Below are 19039 nucleotides of genomic sequence, written 5' to 3'. Positions count from 1 at the left end.
TCAAAGCTGTAAAATGGTGTGCAATAATCACAGTTTTTGCTCCTGTTAGGACTCAGCAGTTCTGTTTTTCCTGTGTCTTGATGAGTATTTGTTGGATCCATGGGAGCAGACCTGCTGCAAATTCAGTCTGATCTTCTGAAACATCTCATTTTACAGCTGTCAGTGATAGTCTGACGGGTTTATTGGGGCTACACTCGTTCTTGAGCAGGGCTGTTTCTGTGTGGAAACTCTTCATGGCATTGCAGAAAAGGTTTCCTTGTTTTTTGCAGAAGGATCACCCTTTCCTGTGAGTGCATGTGTCTCTTTTCTGGGATGCACAGTTACCTGTGCCTGGCATCCTCAAAGCCAAACATAATTTCTAGATTTGTGGCTTTTGCAACTCCACTTCCAAGAGCACCCTGCCTTTGGAGATATGCCACAGATGCTCTGTATCATGATTGAGTCTTCTCTGTGTTTCTGCAGATGTACCAGTCCTGCCTTTTCCTTCACTTGCTCTGGTGGTGGTGGGGGATGTCTCCATCCTGGGATACAATCATAGAAATACCAGGTTAAAAGGAACCTCACAGATCATTTGGTACAACCTTGCCTGGCAAAAACACAATCTAGAAAAGATGCTCTAGCAGCTGTCCAGCTGAATCTGAGGTGTCCAATGTTGAGGAACCCCCAAATTCCCTGTGGAGATTATTCCAGTGGCTGATTGGTCTCTTTGAAGTAGGATTTTCTACTGAGCTTTGTGCTCAGAGGCAGAAACCTGTAGGAAGCTCAAGCCTGTCAACATGGCCTGCAAAGTTTCTTGCTGTAAATTCAGAGACATTATGTGCAAATAATGTTTGACAGCTGCATTGTAATATTGTGTGTTAATGACTAAGGGGCTGCCATGTGCTTTGTGCTTGCAAAACTTCAGAGCACAAGGCAGTTGCTGGAGGACCTATATATGACTTTGTTTTATCTTTACACTCTGGAGTGAGATTGAACTTGGGCCAGACGCCTGCTGTGTGGAAATGCTGTGGGGTGAATGCCCTTTCACTAAAGCCTTTCCACCTGAAGATAATGTTAAACCTTGCCTAGCTCAAAGTTCACATTTTGGGTTTTCTTCAGTCTTGAGTGGAGCATCCTGTCTACTTGTTTTGTCTTTAGACACAGGATTCAATACAGATCCTGCATCTGAATTTTGCTACCCCAGCTTGGATACACAATGGCTTTTGTTAGATGCAAGATTTTTCTCCACTCTGAGAGATGTTCTCATTGTCAGGAGAAAATCTACACCAGAGAGAAATTTTTTTCAAATAGTCTCAGTGATATATCTGGTGCTAATTCAGGGCCAGGATATTGAGGTATTTACTCAGTCTGAAGAACCTGGCTTTACCCAGTAATTTGTCAGAAGCACATGTGTCAGTAATTTCTGTACCTCTTCTGAGGGCTGGTGGTGATCTCACCCTTCCAGTTCAGACTGGAAACCCTGGTCAAAGCACCTCCCCTTTCCCAAGATACCTGACAAAGGGAATTTGAACTGGCCATTTACATGCCTAGGGATTACACATTTGGAGCCTGTGTCTGTAGTACTCATGCTCAGGTACTCAAACAGGTGGCTTTTCTCATTGCTTTCATTAACAAGGTAGCTTTGAATGTGTGCATTTCACATCCATCTCTTACTTCTTTTCTCTTTATTTTTGCAGCATTTAATGCCTCTCTCTCAATTACATGTTGAGAAAAACTGTCTAGAGGGGGCCTTGCATTAGTTTCTATGGAGGGCATCAGTTTGCATTCAAGCTTTCATTTAGCAGTCCTTGTAGCTAGGTGAAGTGTTTATTGTCTCCCAGATGGAATAAGTGTATGAATTGTATCTCTCAAAAGAGTCAATTTACTTCTAATTCTTTCCCATTTTAATAAGTAGTGATCACATGTCTCTTTCAAGCTCAGTAGAACTTATACATTTCCTATGTTGATAATATTCTTAGTGTTACAAGCAGCTTTGCACATACTTAAAAACTCATTGAGGGAGATACTCTTGATCCTAAGTGCAAATGTTATCCAAAAAACTTCACAGAGATTGTACCATTATTTTAAGCTTTCCAGCTTGTACTTCTATGCAAGTCCTTAATTGAATATTTGCAAGAGGCAGTTGCACTCTACCTTGCCCTTTGCTTCAGCCCTCTGGCCCCACCTCTTTTGAAGCAGTGATCCCTTTTAAAGCATGGGGAAAACTGGACATGCAGAACTTCTTCTACCAGCTCTGCCAGAAATTAGATCTCTTTCCTCTGCAGTAAAGTTCTCAACGTGTCTGCACTGTAATATGCAACTGAAAATGTTGACTTTGTCTTCTTTACTAAAAACATTAATAAAAACTCAGCTGACAATATACTTCAGTAAATGCCATGAGGATATTGTCCAAAATTTAGTCTTTGAGTTGCTTGTGTGTTGTTTTCTTTAACATAATTCCTCACAATAGCTTCATTGTTCTGTGGAAAACAGAAGATTTTGCTTTTGTTTGCCTCAGAGTAGGGAGAAAGAATAGAATATGGAAGTAAGAAATCTGATGTTATTTTCCCCAGAATTTTTTTTTCCTGTCTGTTTCACAAGTGACTTAAATTCAGAGCAAACTGTTCAGTAGGTGAGTCTTGACAGGTGGTGTCTATACCATCTGATTCAAACCTTGAAGAACAGAGAGAAAATTTACATTAAGTAATTTAGTCTCAAAGAGAAGATGTTTTAACTCATAAAATTTTGAAGCAAGAGGCTGTTATGGTGATCTACTAAATCTGGCTGTACAAATTTGGTGATTTGAGTTGAGGAGTTGACTATGTACACAGTTTCTTATAAAAGTTGTATGAAAATGAAAATACAGAAAATGAATGTTAATGTGGCAAATGTATTTTTAATAACTTACTGTCTTAGAAAGATCATTAGTTCTCAATGTCTCTGTAAGACTTACACAGGGGCTGCCATCAACAGGTACTCCAGCATTGGGACTTCACCACTGTCTTGGAGTGACCACTATTTACCTTGGCATGGCAGTGGCTGTTAAATAGCCCCTCAATAACTACTGATAAATAAAATTATATGTACTGACTGGATAAAGTCCTGATTTATTATCCTAGCTGACCCTGCTCTGAGCAGGAGGTCAGGCTGGACACTCTGGAGATACCTTCCAGCTTGGCTCATCCCGTGATCTTTGTTTGTATCAATGTGTGTGAGGGTGTAACCATGTAATATTTATGGATTATAAAGATAAGCTGGGTGTATAAAGAAACCCAGGGTGATTTCAGATGTAGCTATAATGAACTTTCCCTCTGCTGGTTTTCTTTGCCCAGTCTGCCACGAAGAAGCCCCGCAAGTCCCCGGCGGACAAGGGGCGTTCCGACGCCGGAGCTCGGGGAGCGAGTCGTGGGAGAGCCAACGGCCACCCGCAGCAGAATGGAGAGGGGGACCCTGTCACCTTGTTCGAGGTGGTTAAGCTGGGGAAGAGTGCTATGCAGGTAAAATATCTTCTTGTGTTCCTCCTCACAGTTCAGTGTATCCTGACTGGAGTCCAGTCCAAGCTATGCTTTTGTGAACAGTAGTATTTTCTCATGACTGCATTGGTCCAACAGACTGTGTAGGATAAAGTACAGGACTGAGTGGGTTCTGATTTAGGGCTGTCATGTATCCTGCTGAAGAACAAGAGACCTGGCAGGATCATGTGTTTAAAATCCTCCATTATTTTGTTCATTACTCCTAAGTTAAAAATATATGTTGATATTAAGCAGTTCCTCAAAGCATAGCCTGTAGCAAGCTTTATATGGGCAAAAAGTATATGAAAATAATGATAAATCCAGGGTTTTTTTGTTTACTCTTTTTGTCAAGAATACCCGCTCACATAAGCAGTTTGGAGTGCTTTGCCCTGGAACTTGCATTCCTGCTGTCCCCAAAAGGACAGCAGGTGAGGGATAAGCTATTTGCCTAGACTTCCACTGGGTCTGAGGAAAAACATTGACACATCCTGAAGGCAAATTTTTATTTATTTTGTAAAATTAGCTTGTCCTAGTTATCTCTAGAAATGTTTCTTACCCTCTTATGTTTTGATTGGTTCAGAGGCCTTTACAGGATGTGTGGGGCCGGGTGAGTTTCACCTCAAGACCTTGCACAGAGGATTGGTTTTGAGTGTTGTGTGGTTTTTGTAAGCTGCTGTGCTGCAGCTCTTGGTTTTGAAATGCAAAGGAGAAACAATGGGCCCAAAACACTCTTCAGCCCATGCAGTCCAAAGCCAGCAGTCACTCCTGCTCTGATGGATTATTTAAGCAAACCTCCTTTACTTTGCATTTCAACAACGCAGGACTTAGGCAGTATCAGTTAGTTTGTTTTGATGCTGACTAACAAGAGAAAAGTACAAATTAGGAAAATTATCTCCTAAGTCCCATTCTCAATATTACTTTCAGTGTAGCTAAAACCTAGGCCTCTTTTAAGTCTCACAGAAATCAAATATTGCAAATGAGTGAAAGTTGTTGAAAATTTTCTGTGTCAAACCTGTGGAAAATATGAGGTTTAGTTTTAAAGAAGTAATACACAGGAAGGAAATGGGAATTTTTTTTTTGTAGTAGTTTCTGTGTTGACACTTATTCAGGATTGACCCTTCTTATCTAGTAGGTGAAGACAGAACAAATTTACTTGTAACAAAGCTATAGATTTCTTATGTCTTTTTTCCTACAACAGAGCTTCCAACTTTGTTTGGTTTTCAGCACTTTGTCAAATTTTGTTTTTGGCAGGAATTGAGGAAACATCTGGAGTCTATTTTCTGGTTTTACTGTGGTACAGAACATACAATATACTTTATGTAGTATAGTTGACTTAGAGTTATTGATATTTGCAGAAGCCAAACAGAAAGGAATGAGCAATTGCTTTGATATTTGATGACTCTGTGTGTATGTGGAATTGACTTTGATACACGTTATCTATTTCAAAAGAGATGCTGACACAAATCTCTTGCAGATTAAATGCAAAAAAAAAAGTTGCATGTTTGTATTAAGAAACCTTTGGAGTTTAGATACAAAGAAATTGTCTTGGGAAGTGGAGAATTTGTATATGCATGTGGATATTGCATGTGTTGCATGTGCATGCATTTGTATATGGATGTGCATAGACACACACATGCCCAACCTGCAGGTAGGAGAGAAAGAACACAGCACCATCCATGCAGGGGAGGGATTATATGCAAATAGTAAAGGAATAGGCCAGAGTGTTTGAAGGCCTTGGGTGCCAACAGGCATAAACTACTTGAGCCCTAATTTCAGGAGAATGCATTGCTTGGGCACTTTTGAAAAATTTACTGTTGGTAAAAATAGACTAAAAATTAAAGAAACCCTATAGTAGGAAAGAGAATGCAATTAAAATGTGATTTAATACTTTTTAACTTGCACTTCTGGACAATCATCTCACGTGAAACCAAGGTTCTATAAACCAAACTTATAAGTGTCTTTATACTTATATTTTTCTGTAATAGCTTAGAGGTTTTGATGTAACAATTAGGAATGCTTGGCATTTTTGTTTTTCATAGTTTTGATGCGGGTTTTTTTGTTCAATTTTAGCAATCTTGTCAATATTATAGTTTTCAAACAAGTGCCATATATTTGTATTTGGCCAAACATATGATTTCTCAATATTTAGTTCTTTCCCTGTAATATGAACATACTTTTTTTTTGTGCTCCTAAGTTTGCTTCCGGCAGTGAAAACCCAGGAAAATTTAATTATTATATCCTGAGATTGCATGGAAATCTTGTGCTTTCGTTTCTGATCTATCTGCTCCTGCTGTTTGCTTTTAGAATTTTTTTTAGTTGTTAGATTTTTCTGGCTTTGTGATGCCAATTCATAAAAGTCTGTTGCTGAATTCAATTTTCACTTCTAAGCATCTCTATTTTGGTTCTCACAGCAGGATTCATTTATTACTTCTCTTCAGGCTTATTGCTGCTTGCTCCTTCCAGGGAAATAAAATCAGTTTAATTTTTCTATTTCAAGTATACATAACTCCAGGATTGCTCTTTGCATAAAATCTTTGCCTCTGTCATGGGGTGTAGCTTGTGTCTTGCTTGAACTCTGTAAATCTATTTGATGCCCACATTAAGTTGGTATCAGACAGTTGTCAGTGGTTTTCATTTGCTCTGTAACCTTTTGTACAGTTAGTGCTTCAGAAATTGTTCTGTCAGCAGCTCTCTGTGTATGAAGTGTGACATGACCACCTGCTCATGCTTTCTGCAGGTACACTTTCAAGTGTTACTCCATTAGGACTGTTCATAGAACTTCTATAGTGGCTTTTGTTTTCACAGTTAAACATACTCTTCTGTTTTTTGTCATTTATCTCTTCCATAGATTCAGTTTTTAGTTCTACCATTTTATGGTGACAGCTCTATCCTCTACATTTCCCTGCTCTGAACTTCCATAGGCAGCAGGGTCTCTATCAGCATTTCTCATGTGCTCAGCTGCCCACTGGTGGGAATGAAGGCCTGGGTGAGCCTCTGCTCTTCCAGCTGAGCTGCCCAGGCTGAGACTGACTGGTAGCTAAAATCTTCAGACATCTCTGCATTGATCTCTCACCCTGCTGTTAAGATGACAGGGGAATAAAGAACTTGTCATGAGATCAGAATTTGTTTAGGACTCAGACTGCCAATTTCTCATGAGGTATGAGCAGATATCTGTAATGAAGTTTGTACTACTGGTGGTCAAACCAAGCATAGAAGTGTTCTGCTTTCTCATCTGCAAAGGACTTCTGTTCCCCTAAAACATCTGAGAGAATGGATCATCAGTAATTGTAGGAAGAGTTCAGTACCACAACATGAACAGATCTGTGCCTTGATGATTCTGCAATGTTCCATGCATTACCAGTCACCCTTTATTGTTGTTAGCAGTTCACTACAGAGCACAGGCTGATTTTGAGGGGAAAAAACTTGTAAAAATTGCTGCCTCTGCTTATGCTCAGGTAATAAAAGGTAATCTTGGTGTTGATTAGATATAGTTCAGGATAAATATGGCTCCATTATATGCCAGCAAGTATTTTAAGGAAAGTATCCAATTATCTGGTGTGTTGAAATGGAATTTTTCATGGTGCCCCCAGTTCTTCCTTGTCATTCCAGAAATCAGGGATGCACGGGGTTCCTCACTGTTCTCACCTGCACATCTTGGCACATGGATTTGTGTCCTTTGAGGTTCCCTCGCTGCCCAAGTAAAGCTGATTTGTAGCACTGCTTACCCTGCCTTGAGAAGTCCATCTCTGGCAGTAGGACAGATTTATTCCTGATTGGAGTGACTGTAGAACCATATTTACCTTATGCAGGAGGAATTACATGTGTTTTTACATGGATCCTTGAGATTAAGAACATCAGAGCAGCTGTAGCTGGATTACACCAAAAATCCAACAGCCTGTCTCTGACAGTGGCAGCTAAGAAAGGGAATGAGGTGGCAAAAACAAATGTTGGGTTTTCTCCCTACCTCTGACTGGTGGCAGTTCAGGGCCACTGTGGTGCCTGTTCTCAGTGGCCTCAATGGCTCTCCCTTCTCAGAGTTTCTTTTCTCCCTCTAGAAGTGATTTTTGCCAGATCACATCTCTGTGTCTCCCTCAGCTATTTCTGAAAGTGAAGGTCTTTGAAGATTAAAAATATACAAACATCTATGAAATATTACCCATGCTTTTTGTGTTAAATGCGTGTTCTAGTTTAATTGTAATTTATTGTATTTTAACTGCTGGATTCTCCAGCTGAAGGATGGATAATAGCTCAGGGTTTGCCCAGATTGTCTCAGAAACTCCTTAGGAGTTTGAGTGTGCAGTCTCTAAAGTTTACTGGGCAAAATTACTGCATCTGTTATTAACATTTAAACTAGCATCTTCATTTTTCTCAATAGATTTTTTTTTTCTTGCTGTGCTTTTAATCTTGCTGTGCTTTTGATTGTATGGTACTGAATTAAAAGAAAAAAATAAAAATTAGGTACATGTTTTTATAGTTGTTACACTGGGAACAATTTAGCCACCAAATGAAGCATTAATTAATTAGAAGAGTATCCCTTAATACCAAATTAAATTTTCTGCAGTCATCACACAAGGCTTCTTTTCCTTTGTGGTTTAATAAGATGTGAGATGATTTTGCTGTTAAGTGCCAGTAGTGCAGTGTGTGGAAGCATTTGTACCTGAAAGTACTCATTATACTTGAAGGCAGAGAATTCTTTTGCTTTGTAGAATGTTGATGTTTTTTTGATGTGTCTGGGGTGATCTGTGAGCCCTTTACAAACCATGCTAGCAAAGGAATGAGAATCAGGTGTTTTAATAAATTGATGGAGCTCTTGCTGGAATAAAACCATTTTGTTTTAGCACTCCTCTAAGTATATTTTCATTCTGGTGCTCAATGTTTAGGAGCAGTTTTGATGCTTTGTGGCATCATTCATGGCCATGATTGGCTCAGCCTAAACAGACACAGCCCCTTGGAAATGTGTAACATGTCAACTGTGAGTGATGAGCACCTGCAAGAGTTCTGTCCACCTTAGAAAATCTTCTTGGTGGGAGCTTTGTAAGGTGCACTCACCTTTTCTGGGCCCTCAGGTGAGGAGCTGCTGCTCTGAGTAGTGTGGATGTGCTGGGCAAGGGTGCCCAGCCTCAGGAGTTCTGTGGTTTTAGTCCATTTGAAAGCAGAATTTTCCCAGTACCTTTTATGTACTCAGTGTAATGCCAGTTAACATTTATCATTCTAAGATTCTCCCAAGAGAATAGTGAGGTTTTCTTTTCTTTTGGTAGTGTTTTTTCTCCCAAATGGTTCAATGCAACATGTTACACTGATTTCCCTGTGTAATCATATTTAATGCCCAGTTTACTGCATAGAAATGTGTATTTACACAAAATGCCAAACAGATAATCCTGTATGGAGAATATAAATCCCTTAGTTTTATTGGGAAGAAGTACTTCTAGGACTGTATATTCCTTTCCTCTCTGTAGTTCAGAAATTAAAAAGTTACATAGGTAGACACTGCAGAAAACAAATTCTCATCTTTGCTTACTCTTATCTAAAGTAAAATTTTGAGGTTTTTAAAAGAAAATAATTTTGACTTATCCGGAAGTGCATGATAGTTGTTAGCAAAGTATGAACTCTTTCATAATTTAAAATTATGATCCTTAGAGAAAAAGAATAAAGTGCATGTCCTCAAGCTGCAGTTCATTTTTATTATCCTTGGATTAGGTTTTCACCGGGTGCATATTAGACTTTGTGCCTGCAGTTTGGAATGCAGCCAGGCACTCATCCTGGAGCGTGCTGCCCAATCTAAACTGCATGTACTTTCTGCATTAGGAACTACCTTCTCCCCAGTAGCCATCTGTGTCATTTCTTCAATTTGCAAAAATTTATCCTTAAAATGCTTTCATTCTTTATTTAAAAAACCCAACCTGAACAGATTCACTTAAAAATTTTTATGCAGAGTGTTTTAAGTCTCTCACTACTTGCTTTTTTTTTTCCCCTGGGTCCTTATTTTTAGTGTACTAAGTTCTTCTCACTCTCTGTTAAAGTGTATTTTCTGCTTTTCTATTTGAGTTGCTCTTTATACAGGTTATTGAAATATTTAATGTCACAGTGCATTCCTTTTTTAATCAGTTTAAAGTTTCATTTGAGTGACTTTGGGTTTTTTGCTGAAGTTTAGTGTAAGCTTTGATTTTTGAATTTTTTCCTGCCTTGATGTAAACACATTGCACACCCATTCTAGAGTAAATTTTTTTTCATATTCACTGTAAATGAAGCATGTCCATGATCAGTTGTATGCAATGGCAAATTATTTAAAGTTCTTTATACTCAATTTGCCTTGGTTTACAGTCGACTGAGGTCTTCCATTTTAACATGAACTTTGAATATGGTGTCATTTGTTTTCCCTTTTGTTTGTAGCACTGTTGCCAGATTGTTACTTAATTGAAATTGTGAAATAGCTTTTTTTGAAATCAGCTTTCATTAATATTTAGTGGGACTGTGCTAATTTACATGAGTTGGCAGGGTGTCCTCTGCAGTCAGTCCCTCTGCTTCCTCCAGCACTTAATGCTCCTAAATTCTCTCACACAGGAGGAGTATGAAATGGATTCATAGCTGCAGAGCCTAGAGGAGGTAATAGGATCACTAGTTTGATCACTAGCTTCATTATTTCATTCATTGCCTCTGACTTGCTTTTACTGGCGACCCCAAGCTGCTGTTCCTCCTCAGTACCATAAAATGTTTTAGTTTATCTTTTAGCAGACTTTGAGATGTGAAGGTCAATATTTCTGCAGGTTGATTGACTTGAAATTATTTACTCAGGCTCATTTATTCTGCTATTTGCTTGACTTCATTTAGGCTTCTTATTTCTGTGGAGTTGCTTACCTGGCATATTCTTCAAATTATGCTCTGTGGTAGTTCTTAAAACAGACTCATCAAAGAGTTCATTTCTCTGAGATTCTTTTGAAAACCACTGCAAGCTTTGGAAAATCTTTGTACAGACTCTGTATTTGTACCATACATCATCTGCCATTTGCAGGAAACCTTGATTTTTTACTCAGTTCTCATAAGAATAGAAGCAATTTCATAATTAAAAAAAATGGTTGAGCTATTTTTGTGATGTACCTGTATGGACTTGTTGACTGACCCAGAGATGTGGTGCATGTGTGTGTCTGTGTGCATGTGTCCAGATGTGTCCTGACAGCAGAGAGTGGAGGAAGGCTGTTGGTGTTACTGGAGTCATTTGGAGGTTTGTCTGTGGAATTGAGCTCATTGCCAAGGGAGCCTTTTCCTTGTGTGTGTGCCTTGAAGTTGGTGAATCCCAAGAGCATGGATGTGCTGCCCCTGGGCAGGCTGCAGCACATGTCCTTGTAGGTCCTGTGCTGAATTTATCATGTATTTCATGCACAGCATGTAAGTGCCCATTTCCATATGGTAAATCCATGCTCCCCACTGCATCTGTAGGTAAAAACATCTGGAAGCAGATGGGTACCAGTGGAGCAGCTCATGCAATCTATTGCTGCCCTATTTCTTAGGTGTTTTGTGGCAGTAAGCAGGGAGACTTGTAGAGATGGGTTCTGGAGGATGGAACCTGCTTGTAGCTGCCTCCTTTCTGAAAGGGCCACCTGGTCCTTCCCTCCTGTCACCTCTTGTGCCTTCAAGGTGTTAATGGTCTGTGCTTGGACAGGTGACAGGGAGGGGCAAGGAGGTCTCTGAGCAAGGGGATCAAATGTGGGCCATTTCCCTGAGTTTGCTCTTGGATTATGCATAAAAAGAGGGTTTGCTGTTACCTGGGGCCTGTTGGTTAGAAATTCTTGTTTTTAATAGGAGTCCTTCTCTCTATGCATATTTATGCAAAATAATTCCATTTCTGGCAAGGCTTGCATGTTGCACCATTTGCTACACTGCTGCCTGTGGTTTGATTCCTTTTTTGCTTGTATTGAGTCTTTTTTCCTGGTATTTGCATTACTGCTGTTTTGTCTTGGTTCAGTTGATACTTGGTCTCTCTTTTGGGTGTGATGTGTGTCATTTTTATTTATTCATCTAGTGTTTTCAGTTTTTATAGCTCTTTTCAGTTACATCAAAAGTCAACAGTTTGATTAAGTTCCAACTGTTGCAGCATATGTAGTCTGGCTTCATCATCTCCTGTTGCCTTAAACTGTAATCTCGAACAAAGTGAGGCAGCCAGCATGCCAAGTGTGCACAGGGGCTGAGTGTGTGGGGCTCTGGGGCACTGATTTTTAGTGCTTAGTGAATGCAGTTTGTGTGGTTCTGTGCTGATGCTGGCAGGTCAGGTGCCTGTGTGTGACTTGTTTCCTGCAGCCCCTCAGTCAGTGGGGCTCTCTTGGGGTAAACACAACACTTACAGCTCAATTACCCTGTCCAGCTCTCCACAGGTACCTGTTCACAGCAGGGAGTTACACTGACTGTGCCTGGGTGTGTCACACACAGTGGGGAGTGCCAAGGCACTGAGAGCTTGTGCATGCCAGTTAGGTCAAAGGAACCCTACCCACAAATTCAGATTTTGCTCCCAGCTTTCTCACTTCTCTGGGAGGTCAGGACAGTCTCTGCCTGCTATCCCTCTGAGAACCTTTGCTCTGATTTTCTGCTTTTCTTATCTACTGCTGCCACTGAAGACTGCATTGCCTCAAGTCAGGTCCCCAGGTCTGGAGATGAGCCACTTGTCTTTATTTCTCTGTAAATTGCATGATGGTTTTGGGTTGAGGTGCAAGTGCCACCCTGGTAGGACAGAGTTGGCCCCCAGTGCCCAAGGACACAATGTCCTACACAACTCTTTTTGTATGACAGATAAAAAATAGAAATGAGAGGAGCTGCACTGATGCTGCAGTTTGAGACAGTGCTGCAAAAATAATTTAAATAATTTTATAAAAGAAACAGAAGCAAAATTTAAAGGTATTCCTTCACATTTTTTCCTTGGCTCCCCATTTTTTAAGTCCAGATGGGTTCATTGGCAGTATTTATAGCACAGCCCATGAGAAGCTGCAGTGGCATGGCTGAAGGGGCAGTGTGTTGTAGCAACAAATAGGAGTAAGACTGAACGTGGGAGGGAATTTCTTGGGCCAGCCTTACTTCCACAGGGAATGTTTTCTGTGAAACTCAGCTGTGGATAATGAACAGATGCTGGGAAAATAGATATTAACACTCAGGGAAAACAGCTGAGATTTCCCAGGCTCAAAGAAGAATATAGTAGACTTCAGAAACTGTCAGGAGATGTGTGACAAGAGTGGGCAAGAATAGAGATACAGAATTATTTCTGGGCAAGCCACATGGCTCAGGGTAGGATTATTCTGCCTGGAAAGAGGTGACCAGATGGAAGCATGGAAAATGCAAACAAGGGGCTGGAATTTGTTTTTTCTTGTTTCATAAGAATTGGGTCACATCAAATAGATCTAACAATTGGCAAGTTTAAAACACAACTATTCTTTCATTTTGCAGTGAATAACTAGCCCTTACACACTGCTGTGAGATAATGTAGCTATAAAGCTGGTGTAGACAGATATATCCATGAGAGAAGAAATTTGCTGGGGTCTTAAGGATCTGGTACAGTAACTCAGAAATATCAGTGTGTTCTTGCCCTTTTCTTATGCTTTTCCCTGCATGTGTAAGCCCTGTTGGGCAGGTGAACCTGTACAGCTGCTATTTCCTGGCCCTGCACAGCTGCTATTTTCTTTAGTGTAAAAAGTAGCTCTGGCAATTGCATGTTCTGATATCTACAGTAATAGAGCTGTTCAAACAAATCTTGTAAATTGGTAGCACACCAACAGCCTGGTCATTAAGCTCTGTCAATATTTGGTGTAGTAAATACTTTTTACATTTGGCTACATTTGGTTTCTGTGCCCTGGAGAATTTTTGTTGATTGATTGAAATGATTGATACTTCCAGGAACAGGGCTGAATTCATGATGAGATAACAGTGAGATAACATTCTAGATAACTGGTTTTGTGCTGCTGCTTCCTCAACTTGTGTGAAGCTTAATTAGAGGCCAAGACTTGCTTTCTAATTTCTTCTAAGTAGCAGATGGACTCCTTTTTAAGATTGCTTCTCCTACTGGGTGTGTGTGTGTGTTTTGGGAGGCAAAACCTGTGAAAACTGAGTTTCCTGGCCAATTGGGTGTTTAGAAATTGATGCTGGTTGTTGGATAACATGATAGTACTGCTGGTCTGCTCCTGGCTCAAGGGTGGGTGCAGTGATGTGTGTTAAGCATGGAGTGCTTTGGCTCAGTTCAGAGTTCCCTGTGTCTCTGGGACATACCCAGGTGCTTTGCTGCATCCTTTTCCTCACACACCTGCCAGGGGTAGACTGGGGAGTTTGCACTTGGATAAACTGGAAACTGCAGAGGGATTTTTCAAGATCCTTCCTTACAGCTAATTAAGAAAAAGGCAGATTTTTCTAAGAGATCAAATTGTTTGGAATTTGTCTTTCCTATTGATACCTTTCCAGCATGATAGAAGCCAGTTGTGTGGGCATGGTGGGGTGTTTGTATGTGTCTGTGGCTTTTTAAATTTAATTTTATAGAAATTCATTGTATACCTGAACTGTCCAGAACAAACTAATCTATTTGCAAGGTGTGCTCTGAAAACATAATCAAGCTTTTCCTAATGAATGCTGTTGCATGTATGGAACAGAAAAGTTTCTTTTCCCTCATAAAAAAAGTAAAGCATAATATTTGATTACATTACATATACACAATTCCTTACCTACAGTGTTGATGTAGCTGAGGAGCTTGGAATATCAGAGATGATGAAAATTGCTCCTGGCTAACTGTAGTTCTGAGGGCAGTTGAGAACTGACTGAATTTCCTGTCCTGTGATCCAGGTAGCTTAGAAACACCCTAAGTCAAACTTCTGTGTATTATTTTATTTACTGTGTATTCCTCATAATATTTTGTTTTCCTGAACTATGTACAGTGTTCCTGAGTGACTGACTGGGATATTCACTATGCAATGTAAAATCAGTATTTATCCCAAAGGATTTCTATTCATCAGTTTTCTGCGAATATGTTGGTCATTTGGAATGCAGTAACAATATTTGCTTTTTTTCAACACAATTTTAACACTGAAAAAATTCTCTAAGTAGTTTTGGGAAATTACAGTAATTTCAATTTCAACTTGTGTTTATACAATATAATACCAGAAAATGATGCATATAATTCTGCTGTCTAACAATATTTGTTCTGTCTCTACCTTGAGAGGAAGTGCATAGATATTTCTATTTGTACCCATGTATAATTATGCAAAATAAATGCTCAGTTATAAAATTATATTCTGAAAAGAATAAGTCATTTGCCTTTAATAAAACACTTTTTAAGAGTCTCTGATAAGTATTCTTTTTTTCTTGACAGTCTGTGGTGGACGACTGGATTGAATCATATAAACAAGACAGGGACATAGCACTTCTGGATTTAATCAACTTCTTTATCCAGTGTTCAGGATGTCGAGGTACAGAACATGGGAAACAAGTTGTATAGAATAAATCTGACCTACAAACATGTGTTAATGCAAATGCTCTAAAGATGGGGAATACTCTTGGATTGGTGCTCCTTGTGTGCATGGTTTGTATAGAAATATTGTCTGCATTCCAGAATTACTTGATTTAAAGCTTGTTTGTCAAGGGCTGCCCTTTCTCTTTGTCACTTTGCTGTCATGATGCTAAAGTGTACAAATCCTCACAGAGACATTCTACTCATCATCTGCAAGAGACAAAAGATCTGGTACTCCAGGTAGGCATAGCTTTATTTTCCCATTCTGTTTCTTCCCAATTTTTAAATTGAAAAAAATAGTAGGTGGCTATACCTTAACTTTGATATTTTTCCTTTCTTTTTAGGAAAATGATTTTTTTTTTTTAACTGAAGAGGAAGGAATCAGGCTTCAGTTCACAGCAAGAAAGATTTCCTGTGGATGAAGCATCAGTGTTATTTGTTCCTCTGTGATCCTTTATCACGTCAGCAGCGAGTGCCCTGCCTTTTATACCCTACTTAAGCAGTCTCCATTACCAGGCATGCAGCAGTCAGCCACTCCTGCATTCTGTTGCCACACTGTGCCTTATAATGAATTTTTCATGTGTTGCCTTTTTTCTGTTAACTCAGCCTTGAAGAGAGAGCTCTAGTCCCTCTGTAGTGCCCAAAACCAAATTATTTACTGTTTTCTGATGCTTCCTAGAATTTACTTCGAATAGAGTTGAAAATAACCCACAGTTCAGAAATTATTTTTCTTCTTTTTGTATCTGATGTGGGAACACACCTTTAAGCATCAAATAGTCTGGATAGAAGTCCTTTTTCTTCCTTCTTTGGTATAAGGTGAAGTCTTGAGCAGTTAAAAGCATCAGAGAAAAGAAATAGGAACCATCAGCAGCTTCAGCAACCCTTTTTCAAAGCTGAAGGAAATAAAGTTGTTTTGTGGATGACAGGAAAGACTGAAGCTCTGGGAGCATTCTAAAAGGGCTGAAGGTGAGAGCTTAGGTTACCAGCCAGTGTCAATGTCTGCACTGTTCAGACAGAGACCATGAAATATTTTTCGGCTGTGTTTGGCAGCTTATGTGAAAGTAGTAGTATTCTCTGTGCTTTTTCCTTTTTTTTTTTTAACTCTCTCCTGAAGTGTATATATGAGAAAAACAAAAAAAAGGAACCCCACAAGAATTTGGGCAGCATTAAACCAAAGGCATCTTTGGCCATATGTTTATATTGTTGATGCAAGCTTTTGGTAAAGGCATGTCATAAATATCTTCATTCCTCTGCTGCTCTCTAATTTATTCTCCCTTTCTTGCTCCTCATTAGAGAAAGCAGCACTCTGATCAGACTCCTATTTTTTAAAGCCCTTGTTGGTGAGTGATGCAGGCTGAATGCCCACTGTCAGCCATATGCTGCTGGAGCAAGTGCTTCCCAGAAAAGCTCTCTGTGACTGGCTGGGAGGCAGCAGCACTGCGAGTGCCTGATGTCATTGACTTACTTGGCTTTTCTTTCAATAGTGACTTTTCATTTTCACTGCTCTGCTCTGTATCCCAGGGCTATCTCTGCTGAGCTTCTTTCAGTGCCTTCTGCTCCCAAACAGCAATGGTAGGAGGAAGGAAGCAAAAATTTTTTATCTCCTAAGTCTATAGTGTGTGTGGGAGATTTATCTCTGTGCTGGAATCTTTGCAGTGGCTACAGTAACAGCTGTAGAACGGGGTTAATATCCTGGCAAACAGTGCAGTTCTTTCCAGTTTCCAGTAATATACTTGTTTTCTAGAATAAATAAGAGCTTATCAGAAGAGAGTGGATTTTATTGGTAGTCCACTTAAGGTAAAGTGCATACTAAGCTGTCCTTAATGGAAATGAGAAACAGGGGGGTTGTTCTGTGTTTTGTGAGGGAGACAAAGATTCTTTTTCATGGGATGATCATATGTTATGACATCCTTATTTCCCTTTAGAGTCTTAGTTGACATTCTTCCTTATTTCTATTCCTCATAAATAACCACCCCTTGTGAATCTCAATGATTGCTTTATCTTCCTTCATTTTCTTCTTTTCAGTTTGCTCCACTAACATTGTTTTGGATTCTCCAGCCTCCTTTCCCAAAGTCGGATCTAAATGAAGACTGATAATATACCAAAATTTGTGATCATTAACTGAAGGGAGGAGGACAGCTAACTTGGGATGAAGTTTCTCAGGAAATAGTGATCCTGGGTTTATAAATCTACCATTCAATAGTGCTTAGAATCAATTGATATCTAAATATATGTAAATTACATTTAGCTTGATGTGTCTTTCAGAAGTTTTGAGCAGGTGGAAGTGTGTGTGTCCATTTACTGGCTTTAATTAGAAATTGAAGCACCGAACTGTTTCATTTAGCAACACCATTGACCCTGAAAAAATACCCCTCTATTTAGAGAAACATTGATTTTTATGTATTTGTCCCATTCTCTTGGGCAGCACAGATGCTTGAATGAACCCTTTGGCGTCTTCCAGCTTTGCTTGAAGCTGTTGCTGAAGTGAGAAGTGATCTCTTGTAAATATGAGGAAGCAGGTGTATTATGTAAATTGTTAGTACTAACAATGGTTAAATTAGTGGCTTCTGCAGGTGAATGTAAAAGATCTGTGCAATTTAAAATTCAATAAATATGCATTCAATAAATATTCAAGCATATCTGTCCTTTGTCAACTCTTCTGATTGTCTATTTAATGTATGTCCATTAAAAATGCAGGAGATTAGATTTTAGTGTGACTCCAGTAATCTTTGTGTTTTTAGAGTGGTATTTGGTGTAAATGAGAAGTTTCTTCTATTGAACTGTCAAAACATCTCAGTTCAATAAGCAGATTTGCATGGTCACTTGTCATGTCATCCTTCCTCTCGTTTGCCTGCTCAATCTGTACATATGTTGCCTTTGCTAATTTTGATTACAAAAAAGTTAAATGATTATGTAAAGAATTTTTCTTTATCTTGCTTGCTTTTTCCCTTTGAGAATACAAAAGAGTCCCTGTCTTTCACAGCTTATCTGTGTAGTCTTTTCCATCATATTATGTTAAATTTCTGTTGAAGAAAAATCGTTAACAACGACTGATACATTCACTCATTCACTTTTTGTTTCTGACCCTTTTAAAATGTGTTGCTTCTTCTAGAGGGAGGGTCTTGTATAAGATATTACCTTGAAAGGTGAAAAGGTAAGTGTTAAAATACTGCTTCTTTGTGGAAAAACAGCAAAAATGCTGTTTGCAGTCCTTGAAAATAAAACAGGTATGTCTGTTGGTAGTTGGTGTTTATTTTCCATGGGATTTACAATCTGCAAAGCAGGTGGTGGTGTATTTACTTATTTCTAAGGCAGGAGTGAAATTTCAGAGTTTTCATTATTAGGTAACAGGGAACTTTATGACATTAACTTGTAATGATAAAGCACTTTTTTCAATTAAGTGCCACTGGACTGGGGGTGGAGGTGTATCCACACTACTGAAATTTCCATCTCCATTGTTATACTTTGGTGTGCAGCATTGTGGATTCAGGCACCCTCCTCCCTTGCAGAAGTGTTACAGTTGAGTGTTCAGAGTTTTCTGGGGATTTTTGTGAGCTCTTTTCCATTGCTTTCTTTGTAGGAACAAATTTTTGGTTTCCCCCTTTTTTCTCTTTTTCTTTTGAATGTTTATATAAAGCAAAGCATTGAGTGCTGAGCTCTGTGAGCTGGTTGCAAGCAAACTGAAATGTCTAATCAGCAATATGTACGAGAGGTCCCAGAAGGATTATAACTGTGTCAGTGTGATGCTGCATCAGGGCTAATTATCTCTGCCTCTCAGACTGAGTAATTAGCTCAGGTATCCTGCTCTGCTGCTATGACAACCAGGCTGTTTCCATTTCTGGAGCTCCCTGGATTTAGAGCTGACTTGGGTATCTGCATGGCTGTCAGCTCGTGCCTTCTGTTATTGATAGAAAACAAACAGAAAGCTCCTCGAGCACTCTGACCTTTCCACATTTTCAAGGCAGAGAGCCATGCTTGTGGAATAAATATTTTTTTTCCTAACCAGAAGCAATTAGTGGTTGAAACAGCCTCTTGAGCTGTGAAGGAAAACCAGCCACTGAGTCCATGGGAGAAAAGA

The 19039-nt window shown here is 39.4% G+C and overlaps 1 protein-coding gene across 3 annotated transcripts in view; it reads left to right on the top strand.

Annotated features, from left to right (window-relative positions):
• STAG1 (STAG1 cohesin complex component) overlaps window positions 1–19039 on the top strand; it is a 150779-nt gene that overhangs the window by 51251 nt on the left and 80489 nt on the right. For all 3 annotated transcript variants that reach the window (XM_063166706.1, XM_063166705.1, XM_063166704.1), the window contains 2 exons: window positions 3312–3476; window positions 14824–14920. In XM_063166706.1, coding sequence (XP_063022776.1) covers window positions 3312–3476; window positions 14824–14920 — 262 coding nt within the window. The remainder of the gene's footprint in view (window positions 1–3311; window positions 3477–14823; window positions 14921–19039) is intronic.

The sequence above is a fragment of the Melospiza melodia genome, chromosome 12, assembly GCF_035770615.1.
Source record: "Melospiza melodia melodia isolate bMelMel2 chromosome 12, bMelMel2.pri, whole genome shotgun sequence".
Classification (NCBI taxonomy): domain Eukaryota; kingdom Metazoa; phylum Chordata; class Aves; order Passeriformes; family Passerellidae; genus Melospiza; species Melospiza melodia.
This window is presented reverse-complemented; position numbering and strand designations above follow the sequence as displayed.